Source organism: Perca fluviatilis, chromosome 1 (assembly GCF_010015445.1).
Source record: "Perca fluviatilis chromosome 1, GENO_Pfluv_1.0, whole genome shotgun sequence".
In the NCBI taxonomy this organism is placed as follows: domain Eukaryota; kingdom Metazoa; phylum Chordata; class Actinopteri; order Perciformes; family Percidae; genus Perca; species Perca fluviatilis.
This window is the reverse complement of record NC_053112.1, coordinates 4520611-4540111: the sequence shown is the minus strand read 5'-3', so window position 1 is coordinate 4540111 and position 19501 is coordinate 4520611. Positions and strand designations below refer to the sequence as shown.

The 19501-nt window shown below is 41.8% G+C and overlaps 1 protein-coding gene across 2 annotated transcripts; it reads right to left on the bottom strand.

Annotated features, from left to right (window-relative positions):
- Positions 1 to 1451: 1451 nt before the first annotated feature.
- Positions 1452 to 19013, bottom strand: traf5 (Tnf receptor-associated factor 5). 2 transcript variants are annotated; one of them, XM_039815739.1, is made up of 13 exons: positions 18812 to 19013; positions 16985 to 17356; positions 14284 to 14347; positions 13057 to 13158; positions 12480 to 12644; positions 11332 to 11409; positions 11006 to 11080; positions 10764 to 10856; positions 9600 to 9740; positions 9170 to 9320; positions 7277 to 7968; positions 1785 to 1868; positions 1452 to 1530 (listed from the first exon to the last, which is right to left on the bottom strand). In XM_039815739.1, exons 2-11 carry the CDS (start codon positions 17338 to 17340, stop codon positions 7397 to 7399), a joined length of 1797 nt encoding a protein of 598 aa, XP_039671673.1. In that variant the 5' UTR covers positions 17341 to 17356; positions 18812 to 19013; the 3' UTR covers positions 1452 to 1530; positions 1785 to 1868; positions 7277 to 7396. The 2 variants fall into 2 exon arrangements, with proteins under 2 accessions (XP_039671673.1, XP_039671665.1); XM_039815731.1 differs by lacking the exon at positions 18812 to 19013 and adding an exon at positions 18102 to 18133 and having other exon boundaries at positions 7281 to 7968.
- Between the last annotated feature and the right edge of the window lie 488 nt (positions 19014 to 19501).

The following is a 19501-nucleotide window of genomic DNA, read 5'->3' as shown; positions in this document are numbered from 1 at the left end:
GGAGCTCTAGTGTGGCTTTATTTTGCGTTGTAAAACTGCAACCCACCTATGAATCAAAATAAAACTTTCCTCTTATTTGTGAAATAAGCATCTAACCCGTTTCAACTCCACCACTCAAAGAATCTGAATCGAGAATCGATAAGAACCGGAATCGAAAGGAAGAATCGGAATTGGAATCAGAATCGTTAAAATCCAAACGATGCCCATCCCTAATGCCAACAGTTCCTGAACTTTTCCTTGTGCCTTTAACAAGCTACCTCAAACCTATTTTAGCCACACTAAGATGAAATTTCTGTCATCTACTCACCCTGATGCCAATAGGACTGAATTTTGGTCAACATTCATGCTCTTCTCTCATGTTTGTTTCTCACAAAACTGCAGTGAACATCAACTTGTCTTCAAACATCCAAAAAATGTCATGAATCAAAAACATGTCTTCATACTGCTCATCTGAAGTAACCCAAGTGTCCTGCATCTTACACATTCCTAGATGTTTACAAAAAAAACCATAACAAAATTGTGTTTTGGCTGCGTTTGCTATGCTTTGCTTCCTCTGTGGTGCTAGGTGAACACGGCCGGCGGCTTGGAAGTTAATAGTGTGGAAGTTTGTGTGTGGCGTTGGAAGGGGCACCTGATGGGAAGAGCAGCAGAGCAAACAAAGTTGAAAACACATTTGTAATGTTTTTTACAAACGTCTTGGCATGTGTGAGCTACAGGACACTTGGATTACCTCAGATGAGCAGTATGGAGACATTTTATTGATTATTGATGTAATTTGGATGACTCACTGCAGTTGAACGGAAAACGCGTCTCTCAAACGCGCAGAAGAACACTGATGTTAACTTGTTTTTGACAAAGGCGTGACTAGATAACAAAATTCATTTTAGGTTGAACTATACCTTGTTGTTTTGCCATGCAAACTTGCTGGAAAATGTTTCATTGAAAAAAATATTTCTTTAAATAAATGGGTTAAGTTAAAGTTTTAAGTCATTGTTTCAATAAACAATCATTAAGAACACATTTAGCCAATTTAAACTGCAGAAAAAATATGTAAAATGTTGTGTAAATTTTACTTAAATATAGTCCATAAATAAGTTAGAAAAAGTATTTAAAAATTACCTTGAAAAGCCATTGGTTTTAGGTGAGATTTTTCAGTTTGAAGCAGTCAGAGGATAAGTAAAACTTACAAAGAATGAGAGAGTAAAATTCAATAACAATATCAATAAACATCAGTAAATTACTTGAGGTTTGCGAGTAAAAGAAACTTATATCTGCAAGTAAAGTTTACTTGATGATTGCCCTTGTAGAATTTACTTACAATTTCTAAGTGCAAAAACTTTCCTAGGTTTTCCCAAGTAAATAACACTCAACATTTTTTTCAGTGTAGGTGTAAATAAATCATTGTTTTGTATGCTTTTAAGTGTAAAGTAAAATAAAGATTATTAAATAGACTTTCCTACTGCAGGCTCTGTGTCTGTGTTTCACTGGTTGTTGTGCTAGCTGTGATCCTAGATGTCCCTTCACCTGCAGCTGTATTCAAGCACAGAGTAGAACCAGATCAGTGGAGTTCAATAAAATGAGTGAAACGATCGAGAATGAGGTTGAAAGTCGTAGTTTTACAATGAAGTCTGAGGTCATATTCTGAGTGTATTTACATAATCTTGAACTATAACAGATGATTATACCTTTATTAATATGCATTTATAGCCCACTACTACTTCTACTACTAAAACTAATACTATTACTACCACCAATAACTATAATAAATAAACAAACAAACTTACAAGATTCAGAGAGAGGTGAACCTGGGGGATCAGCTGAGCTTTCTTCAGGAGGTGAGGTTCTCTGCAAACATTACTGGAGTGCATCTGGACATTTTAAAATATAAAATAACATTAGCATAACATAACACCACTCATCACCAACACCATTACATTTACTACATGTATTCACATGTATCTACTATTTACATGACCGTAAATACAATCCAGGCAATGTATTATGTGGAATGCATACGTAGCATATACTACATTAAGATAGAATAGAATTTGTCAGCAAAATCTTTCAATAGCCTGACGTCTCCCAAGCATGCATTCATATGCATTAATGCGTTCATATGTTTTGAGGGGTTTTATTTCACCAGGGTTTTATTTGATTTATTATTTTGTTAAAGGGGTGATAGAATGATTATATAGGGTATTTTACACTGTTCCTTAAGGTCTCCTAATGGGGTATGTAACATTGTTTGGGCTGAAAATTGCCCGAATGCTATTTTATTAGGCCCTTAACTACCCTGTGAATATGGCTCTATTTGGAACAAGAGCTTTTCTTCCAAATATGGTATGCTCATTAATATTCCGAATGAGCTACGTGCTGATTGGTTTGATCAAACTACATAGAAACATATGGGAGACTCATATTTCAGACACTGCAAAGTTATACATTGTTTATCGGGCTATTCCATTACAAAATTCACTTCTGAAACTTTTTTATGTGAGAAATCAACTATGTAAAGCTCAAATATGGGCCACTTTACGAAAATTGATGGCTAATTGCAAATTTTTTCCGACTGTGTGTCGGAGTTCAGCGCCGGTGCTGCCTGTGTTGCTGCCTCGCCGCCCGACCTGCCTTCCTTCACAGACCCCGGCCTGCTCTGAGGTACTTGGAGCTCCGTCACGACTGGCAGCCCACAGCACTCCATACCCGCGCAAAGTCACCGTCTCTTGGGCTAATGACAACCAAATGCCCCTGCCCTGACAGAGCTCCAGGGCTTGCAACTCCCCTCTTCCTGCTAGCTAAATGCCCGGTGTATGTGAGTGAGAGCGCGGTCAGCGAGCTTGTTACGCCAGCAATATCTTACCACAGGTTCCAGTTAATCTTTTAATGTGTGTAATTATAATGTGTTGAGTTATTTAAACAAATGATTGGGGAAATAAACGCCGCTTGTCCGTGAGTCCCATTGATAGAGCCTGCGGCTGGATGTAGATTAGTAGCTACAAATCACGGATAGTTATCTTCATTTTCGGCGTCATTCCGAGTATATTTACAGTTTGAATTTCGTCACGCCACGTATACAACATCTAGCTACATGTCTTATAAAGTTAACAACGGTGTCCGATTTCAAAATAATGCATATTTGTGAAGAGCAGTGCTTCCGTTAGCTGCAACTGTCCCTTCAATCCTAGCTACCTGTGTAGCTACAAATCAAGGATAGTTAGCTTCATTTTCGGCGTCATTCCGAGTATATTTACGGTTTGAATTTCGTCACGCCACGTATAGAACATCTAGCTATGTCTTATAAAGTTAACAACGGTGTCCGATTTCAAATTAATGAATATTTGTGAAGAGTAGGGCTTCCATTAGCTGCAACTGTCCCTTCAATCCTAGCTACCTGTGTAGCTACAAATCACAGATAGTTAGCTTCATTTTTGGTCGTAATTCGAGTATATTTACAGTTTGAATTTCGTCACGCCACGTATACAACATCTAGCTAAATATCTCATAAAGCTAACAACGGTGTCCGATTTCAAGTTAATGAATATTTGTGAATTTCAGAGGAATTCTAAGAGGAGGCTAGCTAGCTCTCATTGATAGAGCTACATCCAGCAGCAGGCTCTATCAATGAGACTCGTGGACAAGCGGCGTTTATTTCCCCAATCGTTTGTTTAAATAACTCAACACATTATAATTACACACATTATAAGATTAACTGAAACCTGTGGTAAGAGAATGCTGGCGTAACAAGCTCGCTGACCGCGCTCTCACTGACATACACCGGGCATTTAGCTAGCAGGAAGAGGGGAGCTGCAGGCCCTGGAGCTCTGTCAGGGCAGGGGCATTTGGTTGTCAATAGCCCAAGAGACGGTGACTTTGCGCGGGTATGGAGTGCAGTGGGCTGCCAGCTCCAAGTACCTCACAGCAGGCCGGGGTCTGTGAAGGAAGGCAGGCCGGGTGGCAAGGCAGCAACACAGGCAGCACCGGCGCTGAACTCGGACACACAGTGGGACAAAATTTGCAATTAACCATCCATTTTTGTAAAGCGGCCCATTTTTGAGCTTTACATAGTTCATTTCTCGCATAAAAAAGTTTCAGAAGTGAATTTTGTAATGGAATAGCAGAGATCTGCGTGACCTGCGTGATTTAGAGCTTCTATGTATGTCCTATTTACCCACAAACTGTCCTTATTACACTATGACAGGGTAAAATCGGTTTTGCATTCTATCACCCCTTTAATGTTGTTAAGAGAATGCTGTATGCTTAAGGGCACCACTAGAGGGCACCCCCCACAAATTTGTCGCCCTAGGCAATTGCCTAGTTCGCCTAGAGCAATCGCCGGCCCTGGCTCTAGTTAAGCGGTAGTTGGTGGTCTAGTTACCCCAGAATAGGTGACTATGGGCTGGGAACAGAGCACCGCAAACTGCCGGTCGTGGAGCTCAGTCAGGTCAGCGTGGTTGGTGGTCTAGTTACTGGGTAACTGCATTTTAGGGCTTTGACTTTTGCCCAAAAATCATATTCAAAGTTTGTTTGTTTATTAATATTAATATTCGAATATAGTTGAATATTTATTAATAATATTTTGACCATTAAATGCCTTTAGTTAAAAAAAAAAAATTTAAAGTTCCCTGATATTAATAAATTAAGTTATGTTTTCATTTATATTGCAATGTAAATAATACACTTAACCAGTAGCGGAGTGGCAATCGGGCTTTTCCCGGTGGGCCGGTAGTGTTTCCAGGCCATGAAGGCCGGTCAAACTGTGCAGCCTCTGCTCAACGTATTTCCTGTTCAGTCTAATGGATGTATTTGTGTCCAGTGGGCAGACAGTTTTGGGGTATTTTTGAGTGATGGCAGCAGTAATCATAGATTGAACAGATGGTTTGCGTATGTAGAGCTTCACACTGTAGAGTTAAAGACACCCAGAAGAGTAAATGAGTGAGGGTGGGGTGTAAGATTTAAGGTAACCCTACAATCGTAACTATTTCAGATGGTGCAACTTTTAACATTTTAGTAGCACTGGAACTCTGAACTAAGTTAGAACTTACATTCAAACTAGTCTATGTTAGAACTTACACATACCTGGTGTAACCAAATGCTGGTTCTCTATATCTGTGTATCTGTATTAGGGCTTTGACTCCGAACTTCGTTATTCGAATATCATTCGAATATTAAAAAAAATAATGATATTCGAACGAATATTAGCCAGCCCTTAATATTCGAACCTGGTATGGGCATTCATTTTTGTAAATGCGTTTGCTCGTAAACGTTTTCAGTTCAGATTCCGAGGCTTTTTCACGCATTTAAAAATGTAACTACACGGCGCGCCGCCGCACGTCTCTCAGCCGTGGCTCGGTAGCGGTGCATTCCCCCCTAATTCTCAAAGAAGGCTCGCTTGCCCAGAAGAGAGAGGTGAGTGTTTCGACGGCCACAGGAGAGAAATACATTGCGTGCTCGCTGGACAATACTGGCGACTGTTTATTTTACAGAAAGTCGCTGTCTTTTCTACAGCTTTTGTGAAAAAAGTCGCTAAGTTGGCAACACCGCCCACACACACTGGCTCGACGCACACACCAGCACACGAGTATAAACATCAGACCACTTACGTAGGCTACGGTGAAAGCGCCGAACTTCCTGTCGAAAGCATACTGTTTGTGTTTAATCCAGGGTCTGACTTTTAATTTCTTTTTTAAACTAAAGGCATTTAATGGTCAAAATATTATTAATAAATATTTGAATATATTCGAATATTAATATTAATAAACAAATGAACTTCGAATATGATTTTTGGGCAAAAGTCAAAGCCCTAATCTGTATCAGGGTCTCTGTGGCCCAACCACCAAGAGTCAGGGTCTGTCCGAGGTTTCTGCCTGTTAAAAGGACGTTTTTCCTCGCCAACCAACTGCTTGCTTTTGGGGTGGAATTGTTGTGTCTCTGTAAATGATAGAGTGGTCTAGACCTACTCTACCTGTAAAGTGTCCTGAGATAACTCCTGTTAGGATTTGACACTATAAATAAATATATATAATGAAGACACCTTTAGTATCTGCAGATAAACTGATCATTCGCTTCTGATCTCAGATTTTAGGACGACAGACCCTGAGTTGCACCAAGTCTACTGAACTATAGGTGTGAAAGTTAAACTAGATTCCTCTGACGGTAGTTTTGCCGTACTTCAACTTCTTCCAGTGTGAAGTCAACGGTAGCTTTCAAAAGCTGCTTTCTAAGTAGTTTCCCCAACCCTTGGTTATTCTCAGATAATTCGCCGTCCTGTTGTCCTCGGGTCAAAATTGACCCATTTTTTTAAAGTTTCTATATCAGATATTTGGGTTTCTTTCAACCAAAATTGTGAAAGAAACTAACGTGGATGGTTCCATACAACCCTTACTCTTCACAAGTAAAATAAATGATCAGTTCACTATTTTTATTGAATTTGGGTTTTTTTATTTAATTTTATAGCATTTGAAGAAAAGAAAATGACAAAAGAATGTTGAAAAAAAAGTGGGAAAAAAACCTGGCAAAAACATAACAAAAAATCACTGAAAGAAATTGACAAAAACGTCAAATAGTGACAAAAAACCTGGAAAGAAATCGCTAAAATCTTGACCCAGAAAAAACAAAAAGTTGCCGACGGGAAGACAACACGAGGGTTAAGTCATGATCTCAAGATAACGGGAATAAAATATTTCTTAAGTTATTACAGCTGGAGTCAGAGCTCCATCAAACATCCCTGAGATGATCCTGAAACTTAAAGAGTTTTTAAATGTTGGCGAAATAAGAGAGTTATCAATCTGAACATCTAACTCAGAAAGAAAGAGAATGTTTCCCAAAATGTCAAACTAGAGTTATGTGTAGATTTTTTAAATTCCCTTCAAATTATTCTAATGGCATCTTTTGAAAATCCTTCCCGAACTAACGAAGTGATCGCGCCAAAGTACAATAAATGTAATCCAGTTGTCACATGTTCTCACATACCCCCTGCAGTAATCTAAAGTACCCCTAGGGGTATGTGTCCCCCTAGAGGTACTTTGGAGGACTGCAGTTACAAGGCTGTAGTTACTTCTACTGTCTTTTTTCAAAGAGGGAACATTATTGAAAAAAGCTTGAGAACCGGTCTAACTTCGAAAAAATGTGACAAAAACTTTGAAGAAAAAAAGACAGTAGAAAAAAGTCAACAAAACAAACAACAAAACTTTGAAAAAAGCGACAAACTTGGAGAAAAAAAGACAGTAGAAGTAACTACAGCCTTGTAACTGAAAAAACATTTTGCAAAAAATCTCACCTACCCCTCGCAGTCCTCCAAAGTACCCCTAGGGGGACACGTACCCCCTGCAGTCCTCCAAAGTACCCCTAGGGGGACACCTACCCCCATTTTAGAACCAGTGACATAGAGGACAGAAGCCTACAGATGCTCTAAACCTGCCATGTCCACCTTCACTTTGACGAACAGCGTGTCGTCTTCGACGTACGCAGCGAGCTGGTCGAGAGGAATGAAGCATGAAAACCCAACGGCCACGTTGCTGACGGACTCGGCAGCGGGGCGCTGGAAGCTTTTGGATGCCGGGTCGGGTCTAAAGCTGAGACTCCGGTGGTTAGCGGCGCCGCTTTGATCAAGAACGGACAGAGACACGGTCTGTCTGAAAGGCCACGGCAGCAGAGCGTCAAAGTCTCCCGGCATCAGGACCACATACAGAGACAGGTGTGTCCCTCTTCCCTCGCCGTCCCCGTTCAGATAGACCTTGGAGGCCATTTTGTAGCCGCAGCGTCCGGTTTGGAAGGGCACGCTGCTCAGGCACGGAGGCTGACCTTTGACCTCAGCTTCCCTCCTGTTCGCGAAATCCTCGATCTTCCAGATCAGTCTGCCGTCGTACGACGTGGCCTCGAGCTCCTGCAGGCGCTGCTTGTTGTGACCGAGCGTGGCGGCGTGGAGATCCAGGAGACCCGAGTGATGCTTCAGCTTCTCCCCCAAAGTTCCTGGAAGAAGGAAATAACAACAGCATTCACGGAAATGTTCTACAGCTCGCCCCCTCCGACCTCTCTGAACATCCTACTAGAGCTCGACCGATATATCGGCGGACTGATATATATACAGTACAGGCCAAAAGTTTGGACACACCTTCTCATTCAATGCGTTTCCTTTTTATTTTCATGACTATTTACATTGTAGATTCTCAATGAAGGCATCAAAACTATGAATGAACACATATGGAATTATGTACTTAACAAAAAAGAGTGAAATAACTGAAAACATGTCTTATATTTTAGATTCTTCAAAGTAGCCACCCTTTGCTTTTTTATTAATAAGGGAAAAACTTCCACTAATGAACCCTGACAAAGCCCACCTGTGAAGGTAAAACCATTTCAGGTGACTACCTCATGAAGCTCTTTGAGAGAACACCAAGGGTTTGCAGAGTTATCAAAAAAAGAGAAGAAGACATAGGATTTGAACAGAAATATTTGACAGGCCTTGATTTTGGGACACATTCTTGATATAGACAAGGTTTGAACTAAATCTGAGACAGTGCAACAACAACCTATAATTGTATTTTAACCCAGAAGACTCTTGACAGTGCACAGGCACCTGCCTGATAAATAACCTATAATTAACTGAAAGAAAAATGTATTTCATTGCCAAGACATACATTAATCTACTCGACCCGCCCTTCAATACCATTTATTGGCCAGGTGTCCATGATGCTTACGCAAGGTAACGTAACCCCATTTGTTCAGGTCCTATCCCCTGACCAATCGGCTATCCTAACCTTAACCACTCGAGGTGAAATGCCTAACCCCAACCAATCAAGCTGCTTCCTAGGGCGAGTCTTGGCGTGGTGGCAGATCGCAGTCACACATGCACAAGCGAGCAGGTTTAATTTTAGGCTCTCCATCATTTTATTTCTCCATTTAATATAGCATAGTACGTGTGGAAGAAGAAGAATAAAATCACTGCAGTACAATCTGGAGCGCGTCACAGTGTGCAATTGCATCTCTCAGTGTTTAGTTCCTCGGGGCAGCACTTTGTTGGACTGCTTACAGCCCCAATAAGCATGTTTCTAGAACCTGAACAGAACCAGGGACAGATTCATTATAAGACGCTGGTCTAACAGCTGTCTGGTGACCTCTGAGTGACTCGTTGAGAGCAGGTGATGGAGTCAGATTGTCAGGTTTTTGTTACCCAGGTGTTCTCTGAGGGCCTCGGCTGCAGACACTTCCTGGATCGCAGCATCCAGAGACTTCCTGAGTTCCTCCAGATCCTCCAGACCACCGAGTCCCCGAGAAACCTGCTGGACGGAGGATAGGACCTCCTGCTGCCTGCACAGTGCCCTCTGGACAGACAGACATACAGACAGACAGGTAACATGCTTTAATAACAGTCACCACACAGACAGGCAGACAGGTAACATGCTTTAATAACACTGACCACACAGACAGACAGGTCTTTAAGGTATATAAGATAATGCCTAATTTGCATATTTAAACATAACATTTCAGATAACTTGTAATACAACAAACAACAAATACTTGTCTTAATGTCGGTAATAAACGGGGGAAGTTCTAGTTTTTAATATTTGTTCCATTCAGTGAGAATGCGAGTGTGGATGGACCTGAGCTGCAGAGACCAGGTGTTCATGGCTGCTGTTCTGCTGCTGCAGCGGGCGCATCTTCTTCTGCAGAGCAGCGAGCAGCAAACTGTCTGTCTGCACTTCCTGCTGCCTCAGCAGCGCCTCCTCCTGGAGAACCTCCACCTAACCAGGGGGGGGCAACAGGCTCACACTGAGGTTACAGTCAGAGACAAGGGGGAATGTAACTCAGGACATTTACTCCAGTACTGTACTTGGTCCAAATGTTGAGGTACTTGTACTTTACTTGAGTCTTTTCTTTTCATGTCACTTTCTACTTCTACTCTGCTACATTTCAGAGAGAAATATTGGACTTTTCACTCCACTACATTCATCTGTTACAGCTTTAGTTACTAGTTACTTTAGTTACTCCGCTACATTCATCTGTTCCAGCTTTAGTTACTAGTTACTTTAGTTACTCCGCTACATTCATCTGTTCCAGCTTTAGTTACTAGTTACTTTAGTTACTCCGCTACATTCATCTGTTCCAGCTTTAGTTACTAGTTACTTTAGTTACTCCGCTACATTCATCTGTTCCAGCTTTGGTTACTAGTTACTTTAGTTACTCCGCTACATTCATCTGTTCCAGCTTTGTAGTTACTAGTTACTTTAGTTACTCCGCTACGTTCATCTGTTCCAGCTTTAGTTACTAGTTACTTTATGTATCCGCTACATTCATCTGTTCCAGCTTTAGTTACTAGTTACTTTAGTTACTCCGCTACATTCATCTGTTCCAGCTTTAGTTACTAGTTACTTTAGTTACTCCGCTACATTCATCTGTTCCAGCTTTAGTTACTAGTTACTTTAGTTACTCCACTACATTCATCTGTTACAGCTTTAGTTACTAGTTACTTTAGTTACTCCGCTACATTCATCTGTTCCAGCTTTAGTTACTAGTTACTTTAGTTACTCCGCTACATTCATCTGTTCCAGCTTTAGTTACTAGTTACTTTAGTTACTCCGCTACATTCATCTGTTCCAGCTTTAGTTACTAGTTACTTTAGTTACTCCGCTACATTCATCTGTTCCAGCTTTAGTTACTAGTTACTTTAGTTACTCCGCTACATTCATCTGTTCCAGCTTTAGTTACTAGTTACTTCACACATTCAGATCCCCCTGCAGTAACCCTGATAATGAGTAGTTCCATACCTGTTGCTCCAGGTGTGTGTTGCTCCTCAGGACCAGCAGCATGTGATGAGCGACAGCGGCGTCTTCGTGCAGCTTAACGTTGCGTCTCCTGTCCTGCAGGACACAGCGGGGTGGGGGTGGGGTTGTCAGGGCTTCTGTGTGTGTGTGTGTGTGTGTGTGTGTGTGTGTGTGTGTGTGTGTGTGTGTGTGTGTGTGTGTGTGTGTGTGTCACAGTGTGTCACGTCTTCACAAGAGGAACTCACCTTCACGGAGCAGCCGAACTTCTTATAAGAACAGTCGACGTGAAGCTCTGGACACGCCTCTCTGTGTTCAGCCAGCTGGGAGACCAGAGAGACATTTACACACAACGTGTTCGTTTGGTACACAGCTTGGTGGAAATACTTGCCTCTGATTGGACTGTCCGAAGTGTGTATATGTGAATCTATTATTTATTTTGGAGTGGATACAAAAAGTTCACAGGGGAAGGTATGAAGGTAAGGTGTTTTCACTGTTGATTTGTTGAAAAGTTTTAAAGAATTTCCCCGTGTCTCATATACCTATTGCTCCAAAACTGAAAGACTGAGCTCACCTTGTGTCTGGGGACCTTCAGGGAGCAGCCGATTGGACAGTCCACCTGCACCTCGGGACAGAAGCTCTGCACATGATCCTAGAGAACACCGAGTCACATCAGCATCAGAACCACAGCACAGTTCAGACATACATAGACCATAACTATGATGGACCAAGCTTCTTCATTTGGTCTCTTTGTGGTCATTTCTGGGTCTCTTTTTCTACATCATCTTGGACCCTGTCTGTGTCTGAACCGTTGGAGAAGCTGGAGCAGATCATAAATAATTAAAACTCAAAAAGCTTAAAGACAAAACTTAAAGCTAAAGAATTCCGAATGCAATCTTTAAATCTGAAAAAACGTCTTTTAGCTTCATTCATTCGGCACCTAAACCTTATAACGGCCGGAAACTAAGGGTGCTCCGATTGATCGGTCACCTATCGCTATCGGCCGATAAAGGCTTTAAATAGTCTGATCGGTGGTCTCCATAAAAGGCCGATCAGATGACGCACTACTCGTGAGAAAATGTTCTACATGCAGCTAAGTTACACACCGACCAGACGGCCGACCGTCGGCAGAAAACCAGTTGGACTGATCAGTCTCCCCGAGTTGGTCAAAAAAAGTGCCTCGGAACACACTGAAGACACACTGAAGAACACACTGACAGTTCTTTTGTAATTTATTCCGAAATAAGGCTTTATATGTTAAGCTCTGAGCTGTTTAAGGTGTGTTTCTAACAGAGGATGTGGAATGTTGAACGTTTCCTGTCAATAAAAGTAAACCGTTGACAATTCACAATACATTATCTTCTGTTAATTTTAATACTTATACATTGTTGTTAAGAATATTAAAATTAATACATGATAAATATATGATATAATAGAAGGCTTCAAATAGACCCGGTGATCGGTGATCGTATCGACCGATACGGCTTCCAGCAATCGGTGATCGGCCCCAAAAATCCTGATTGGAGCACCCTTACCGGAAGCCCTGAATATAACGTATATAAACTAAATCATTCTGACAAACTAAAACTAGGAATCACACCAACTCAAACTAAACTAAACTAAAATAGTAAAGTCCAGACTGAAACAAAACTGAAAACTAATTCCATCCTATAATGAGCTGGGAGTGTTAAAGAGGCCCCGGTGCGTCGGCGCCAACGGTACCTGCAGGAGGCGGAGTCTCTGCGGCTGCTGGCAGTGCGGGCAGGGCTCGGCGCGGTGAGGACAGGTAACGCTCAGGTGTTCCTGCAGCTGTCTCCGCTGCAGCACGGCCCTGCAGCCGGGGTTACCGCACGGCAGCCGCTCGTACTCACAGCAGCTCCGGTGGTCCTGCACCATCAGCACACAGGGTTAATATTATAGATTAATACAGCTGCAAAGATCCATCCATAAGTTCTCAACTATTACATTCATCTCCAACTATTTAGATAATCCATTCATCAGTTGGAGTCATTTTTTTTGATAAAACAGTCAAACTTCTGCTTCCAGCATCTTAAATGTGAATATGTTCTAGTGTCTTCTCTCCTCTGGGACAGGAAACTGAATATCTTTGAGTTGTCGACAAAACGAGACATTTGAGAATGAGATTTCGGGCTTTTTAAGAAACACTGATCCACATTTTGGAGAGCAAACTACTCATCCATTCATCCAGGCAACAATCCCTACTGTGTTATATTCCCCTGGTGTTCGAGATGCCTTTAAACACGAGTTGTCAGACTGGACTGTTGTTCACAACGTCTACCTGCAGGTGGCGTAACGTGACGACAGAGGTGCATTCTGGGGAGTTGGTGCAGTACACTTCTAAACTGGAGATTTCTCGTTTGCAGCAGTTGTCTTGGAAAACCTGCAGGTAGAAAAGTCAATTAGGGCCTAAACCTTTCCACCGTTAAAGGGTAACTTGGGTTGGGTTTTTTTCAACCCTGGGACCCCATGTTCCTGTGTTTCTGTGTGTCAGTGACTGATGGGAACAACAGTCTCTGACATCGGTCCAGTAATAAGAGAGATCGCTGCAGTCGGCAGTGGAGAAACAAGCTACAATGGAAGTTAATAGGGCAATTGTGCAGCTTGTATTTACCTTCATAAAGTGCTTGTTTGGTCACTGACAGGCTCAGATTAATATTCTAAGTGTCTGACAACATTATGGAGAGGTTTTCTAAGGAGGTCGACCTTTCTGTTAAAGAGAGATCCTAAGATCCTTTTTTTTAAAATTAAAACATCCGCGTAATTGCGTTTGCTAAACCCACCAGACAAAAGCCGTTTTGGGTCGTCTTTCTACTTTTACCGACCATCACTACTCTATTTTGGTTGAAATTAACACATAGTTTACCGATTTACATGTGGAAATATGTTGGCTCTATACACGCTAAAAGTCCTGTTTTTTTAAGTGGAGTCTGGTGGGTTTAGAGCCAGCGACTTCAGAGCTGTTTCTGGTTGAACAGAAAGATCTCAGAGATGTTTAAAGGTTTATCATCCCATAATGTTGTCAGACACTTAGAATAATAATCTGAGTCTGTCAGCAGCAACAACAGAACTTTTAGTGACTCTGACTGCTGCTGAACATTAGTCCTGTAGGGTTACATTACAGTTAGTGATGGTCAAATGAAGCTTTGTGAACCAGTGTCTTTACTTTCTGAGCTCACTAGATGGCGCTCTCTGTTCAACAAAGGGTTTGAAAACCCATTGAATTGACATTCATTTCACCTTTTTCTTTGAACAGAGAGCGCCATCTAGTGAGCTCAGAAGTAAAGACACTGGTTCGCCAAGCTTCATTTGACCATCACTAATTACAGCCCGGTTCACGGCTGTCTGTTACAGCGTTCTCACTCAACACTGGAACCAGTTTCAGAGACTGTTGTTCCCATCAGTCAGTAAGACACAAACACGGGGAAATAGGGTCCAACAGCAGTAGTTACCCTTTAATGTAGCGTTCACTGGTTGTGAGACTAAAATACTGCAGTTTGTTTCTGACCTCAGCTGGTGTGATGACGGCTCCGTCCACGGGACAGACTGGACCGGACGCTGAAGAACTCTCCCTGAAACACAGAGCAGAAGGCAGACGGAGACGTCACGGGACCATGGACCGATGCTCCGCCAACGGGTTTCAGGAGGAGAGGAATGTGTAACGATCACAACCGGCTGAGATAGAAAGTGAAGGAGGTGCAGTTTTTAAACGTCTTAGAGCAGGAGTCAGCAACCTGCTGCTCTCCAGAACCTCTCCAGCTTTAACAGCAGCTCATATGGAAAGGAATAATGGTGATTTCACACACAGAAACACACAGACAGTCAGACAGACAGGCAGACAGACACAGAGACACACAGACAGACAGACAGACAGACAGGCAGACAGACACAGAGACACACAGACAGACAGACAGACAGACAGACTGATTAGTAAAGGCTGCTGACCCGTCTACTTTAGATTTCCCTTGTGTGACTTCAGATGTCACTGCTTTATGTATTTGAAGAGATTTATTTATATTTATGTCGTTATTATGATGAGGGATTTGTTTCAAACCTCATGTTTTTGTTATTGAAGATAAAATAGAGTTTCAGTGTCACTTTTCATAAGACGACACATCTGTTGTTGTTTTAATAAATAAAGTATTGTCCAGTGGTGTGTGCAGCTCGTTCCATCCTGATGAATGAACCCACAGCTTCTCTACTCTCATCTCAGGCGGTAACAACGTACCAACGGGACCTCATCACTTCACGTAAACACGCACGCCACTTTTCTGAAGCCAAGTGGCGTGTTATCTGTACGCAGCTAGTATGTCTACGCCGTATACAGCGGACAGGTTGCAGACTGATCTCAATAAGTGCCGTATGTATGACACGCCAATTCGTGTGCCATTTTGGCGTGTTCTCAAGAGGCATACTCGCTTTTCGGACGGTTGGGTTTAGGAAAAGAAGAAAGCGACGGATTTTCGGCCTTTCATACTACTCGCTACGGCGTCAATTCACACGCAATCGCAAGGTAATGTAAGTCAACGGAGGCCAAACGGCGTTGATAAACACGCTAAAAAGCCAGTATGTGTCTTTATAACACGCCAATAATGATAGTCATACTTAAACATTGATTGTTCATGTATTGTTCTAGTGTACTGTATCGGTCTAGTCAATAATAATGTCCTGTATAAATGTGCAGAAATTGTGTTCAACGTTCTATGTTGCTGCAGAACAGGAACCTGCTGGAAACCAGTTTTTAAACTGAGTCAGGCCCGTTTATATCGGAACTTAATTAAATTTTCCTAAATGAAATGAAAATGGCATACGAATTGGCGTGTCATACATACGCCACTTCATGAGATCAGTTTGAATGTACCGTGATTAATACAGCGAGTTATAATACAGCGAAGTTATAATACAGCGAGTTATAATACAGCGAAGTTATAATACAGCGAAGTTATAATACAGCGAGTTATAATACAGCGAAGTTATAATACAGCGAGTTATAATACAGCGAGTTATAATACAGCGAAGTTATAATACAGCGAAGTTATAATACAGCGAGTTATAATACAGCGAGTTATAATACAGCGAGTTATAATGTTAGCGCATACAGCGAAGTTATAATACAGCGAAGTTATAATACAGCGGAAGTTATAATACAGCGAAGTTATAATACAGCCGAGTTATAATACAGCGAGTTATAATACAGCGAAGTTATAATACAGAGAGTTATAATACAGCGAAGTTATAATACGTTGTTGCTATAATACAGCCGGTTATAATACAGCGGGTTATAATACAGCGAAGTTATAATACAGACCGAGTTATAATACAGCGAGTTATAATACAGCGAGTTATAATACAGCGAGTTATAATACAGCGAAGTTATAATACAGAGAGTTATAATACAGCGAGTTATAATACAGCGAGTTATAATACAGCGAGTTATAATACAGAGAGTTATAATACAGCGAAGTTATAATACAGCGAAGTTATAATACAGCGAAGTTATAATACAGCGAGTTATAATACAGAGAGTTATAATACAGCGAAGTTATAATACAGCGAAGTTATAATACAGCGAGTTATAATACAGCGAAGTTATAATACAGCGATATTGTTATACAGCCATAACACGTTATAATACAGCGAGTTATAATACGAAGTGATAATACAGCGGAGTTATAATACAGCGAAGTTATAATACCGCGAGTTATAATACAGCGAAGTTATAATACAGCGAGTTATAATACAGCGAAGTTATAATACAGCGAGTTATAATACAGTGCGAGTAATAATACAGCCGAGTTATAATAAGGTTAAAGTTATAATACAGCGAGTTATAATACAGAGAGTTATAATACAGCGTAACAGCGAAGTTATAATAATACGGGTTATAATACAACGAGTTATAATACTATTGTTTAGTTATAATACAGCCAGTTATAATACAGCGAAGTTATAATACGAAGTGTTATAATACAGCCGAATTATAATACAGCCGAGTTATAATACATTGAAGTTATAATACAGAGAGCGCACACAGCCGAAAGTTATAATACAGAGAGTTATTTTAACCCCGTTGTGGTTTTTTTTCTAGGACCAAAATTTTAAATTGAAACCTTTTTTTTTTTTCACTATTTTTGATTGTTTTTAGAATCATCATTTTGACTATTTGATTTGAACCTTACTGGCTATAAATAACAGCTGATTGGTCCTACAGCAGTTTTTGGAGGCAGAGGAAGCAGTAGATGTGTCCGCAGGAGTTCTGCTGCGGGTTGAGCACGACTCCTCTGCAGACCGGACAGACAAACTCCTCCTTCAGCGGCGCCACGAACTTCAGCGAGTGCTGGACGGAGGTCAGCTCAGACTCCCAGGACCGCAGACTGGACTCCTTGGACCGCAGACTGGACTCTTCAGACCGCAGACTGGACTCCTTGGACCGCAGACTGGACTCTTCAGACCGCAGACTGGACTCGTCGGACCGCAGACTGGACTCGTCGGACCGCAGACTGGACTCTTCAGACCGCAGACTGGACTCCTCGGACCCTCCCAGCTTTGTGTCTGCTGCTGCCATGAGTCCGCAGGAGGCCCTGAACACATCGTAGAGGTGATTTAAGTCACTTTAAATTCCCATTCAGTTGTACTTGAATCTTTGTTTAAGTCTCTACCGGTCTGGGTAGTCCACACACTATCCTGGATGGGAGAACAACGTGCTCTGGTTTATTGGCATTTCAAGTGCTATAGTACAACCAGCAGAAGAGTATTTATCTCTGAGGTAAGTTTAGAGACACAACTCTATTTAATTATTAAAATATTAAATGTTTTTGGCAAAGAAATATTCCACAAAATTATGATTATGCTTAATTTTTAAAGGTAAGTCTGTAGTATAACCAGCAGGGGGCCTTCTATGTGTGGAGTAGTTTTGGAGACATGACTCTCTGTAATTATGACATATATTAAATTGTGTTGGCAAAAATGATTTACCAAAATTATGAATATGCTTATTTTTTTTAAAGTAAGTGCTGTAGTGCAACCAGCAGGAGACTAATTATCTGTGAGATAAGTGTAAAGACACCACTCTTTTTAATTATTAAAATATTAAACGTTTTTGGCAAGAAATATTCCCCACAATTATGAATATGTTTAACACGTATTAATTGAGGTAGGTTTGGAGACACTACCTCATTTAATCTTTAAATGAATATGTAGGCGGCAATGTGACACTTCATTTCATCCGCCGAGAGGCTGAGCAGGGGAATAACAACTTGCCAGACGCGCTTAAAGTTCACAATTTAATTTTGCGATAACACTAACAAGGTTCTGCTTCCAACATACCATAATCGTGTTAGCGGCATACATAATTGATACTTGAGGTCATCAGCGCCATAGAAAGACGTAAAAACATGCATGAAAACAGCAGTCAGCAAAAATATGACTTCCCCCTTTCAGCCCCTCTCCTCGTTCCCAAAGCAGAACAGGTGAACAGATAATACTACCTTACTTTCTCCGCCCCCAGCAGGTGCCTTAATTACCAAAAAATATCCTTTCAAAATAATGGAACTATACCTGGCTCTTACAGAATACATATGTGTGTGTCGGTGTAGCAGTTTGTAGACGGTCCCTAAGCTCTCGTCTAACTAAAGGGGGATGATCGTGTTTTGGTATGACACCTGTCGTCTCCCCTCCTTTATCAGCATGGCTGCACACCGGCTGATCTCACACACACACACACACACACACACACACACACACACACACACACGCACACGCACACACTCACGCACACACGCACATGTGACTAGGTAAAGAACACGGATGTTAGAGAGGACGGCCTGAAGGGGAATCCCCTCCTCCTCTTCTTGGTCTTGTGCTGCGGCTCGTTTCTTTATTCCAATCAGCTGTAAACTGACCTGAGATCAGCGGGACCGACTAACGGCCTCAGGGACGTCTCCGAACATCCTCTCTCCGAGCCTCACATGGGTTTAAAGTCCACGTGTGTTCCCGCGGAAACTTTACTTTCACTTTTACACTTCTCTGTCTCTTACCTTCAGTCGGAGAAACTTCTGGAGTCCTGAAAGTCACACACATCTGCACACAGCTGCACACAGCTGCACACAGCTGCACACAGCTGCGCACAGGTGCACACGCTGCGGTCCGCCGGCCACAGCAGGTCGATAGCACCGATTAGAATCGGTTATCTGCGCGTGACACGGCAGCGGGAGAGGAAGAGGAAGCTCTGACTGCAGGAAGTGACTCAGCATCAACCTGCTGTCTGCTATGACTCGGTTATGGGCGTCGGTTTCTGTTCATATATCAATATGTCACAATATAAGTCCTATAAGCAGTGATAAGAGGAGATGAGATGGACTGTATTGATCCCAGCCTGGGGAACTCCCCTTGTTACAGCAGCTCAACAATTGTGTGTATGAGTGTGTGTCTGTGTGTGTGTGCGTGCAAGTGTCTGTGCGTGTATGTGAGTGTGAGAGTGTGTGTCTGTGCGTGTATGTGTGTATGTGTGTGTCTGTGTGTGTGTGTATGCATGTGTGTGTGCAAGTATCTGTGTGTGTATGTGTGTGTGAGTGTGTGTGTGTGTGTGTATGTGTGTGTGGTGTGAGACTGTGAGTGTGTGTGCGCGCCTGTGCGTGTATGTTTGTGTGTGTGTGTGAGTGAGTGAGTGAGTGTATGTGTGTGGGTGAGTGTGTGTCTGTCTGTGTCTGTTTTTTTTATAAAAAAAT

What these genes read in the sequence shown, in the direction of transcription:
- traf5 (XM_039815731.1), bottom strand. Translation starts at nt 18,121, where the DNA reads ATGCCGCTAACACGATTATG. An exon ending in AGAGACTCCGCCTCCTGCAG is followed by an intron (nt 11,410 to 12,479) that starts GTACCGTTGGCG and finishes GGTGTTCTCTAG; the next exon opens with GATCATGTGCAGAGCTTCTG. An exon ending in AGTTCGGCTGCTCCGTGAAG is followed by an intron (nt 10,857 to 11,005) that starts GTGAGTTCCTCT and finishes TGTGTCCTGCAG; the next exon opens with GACAGGAGACGCAACGTTAA.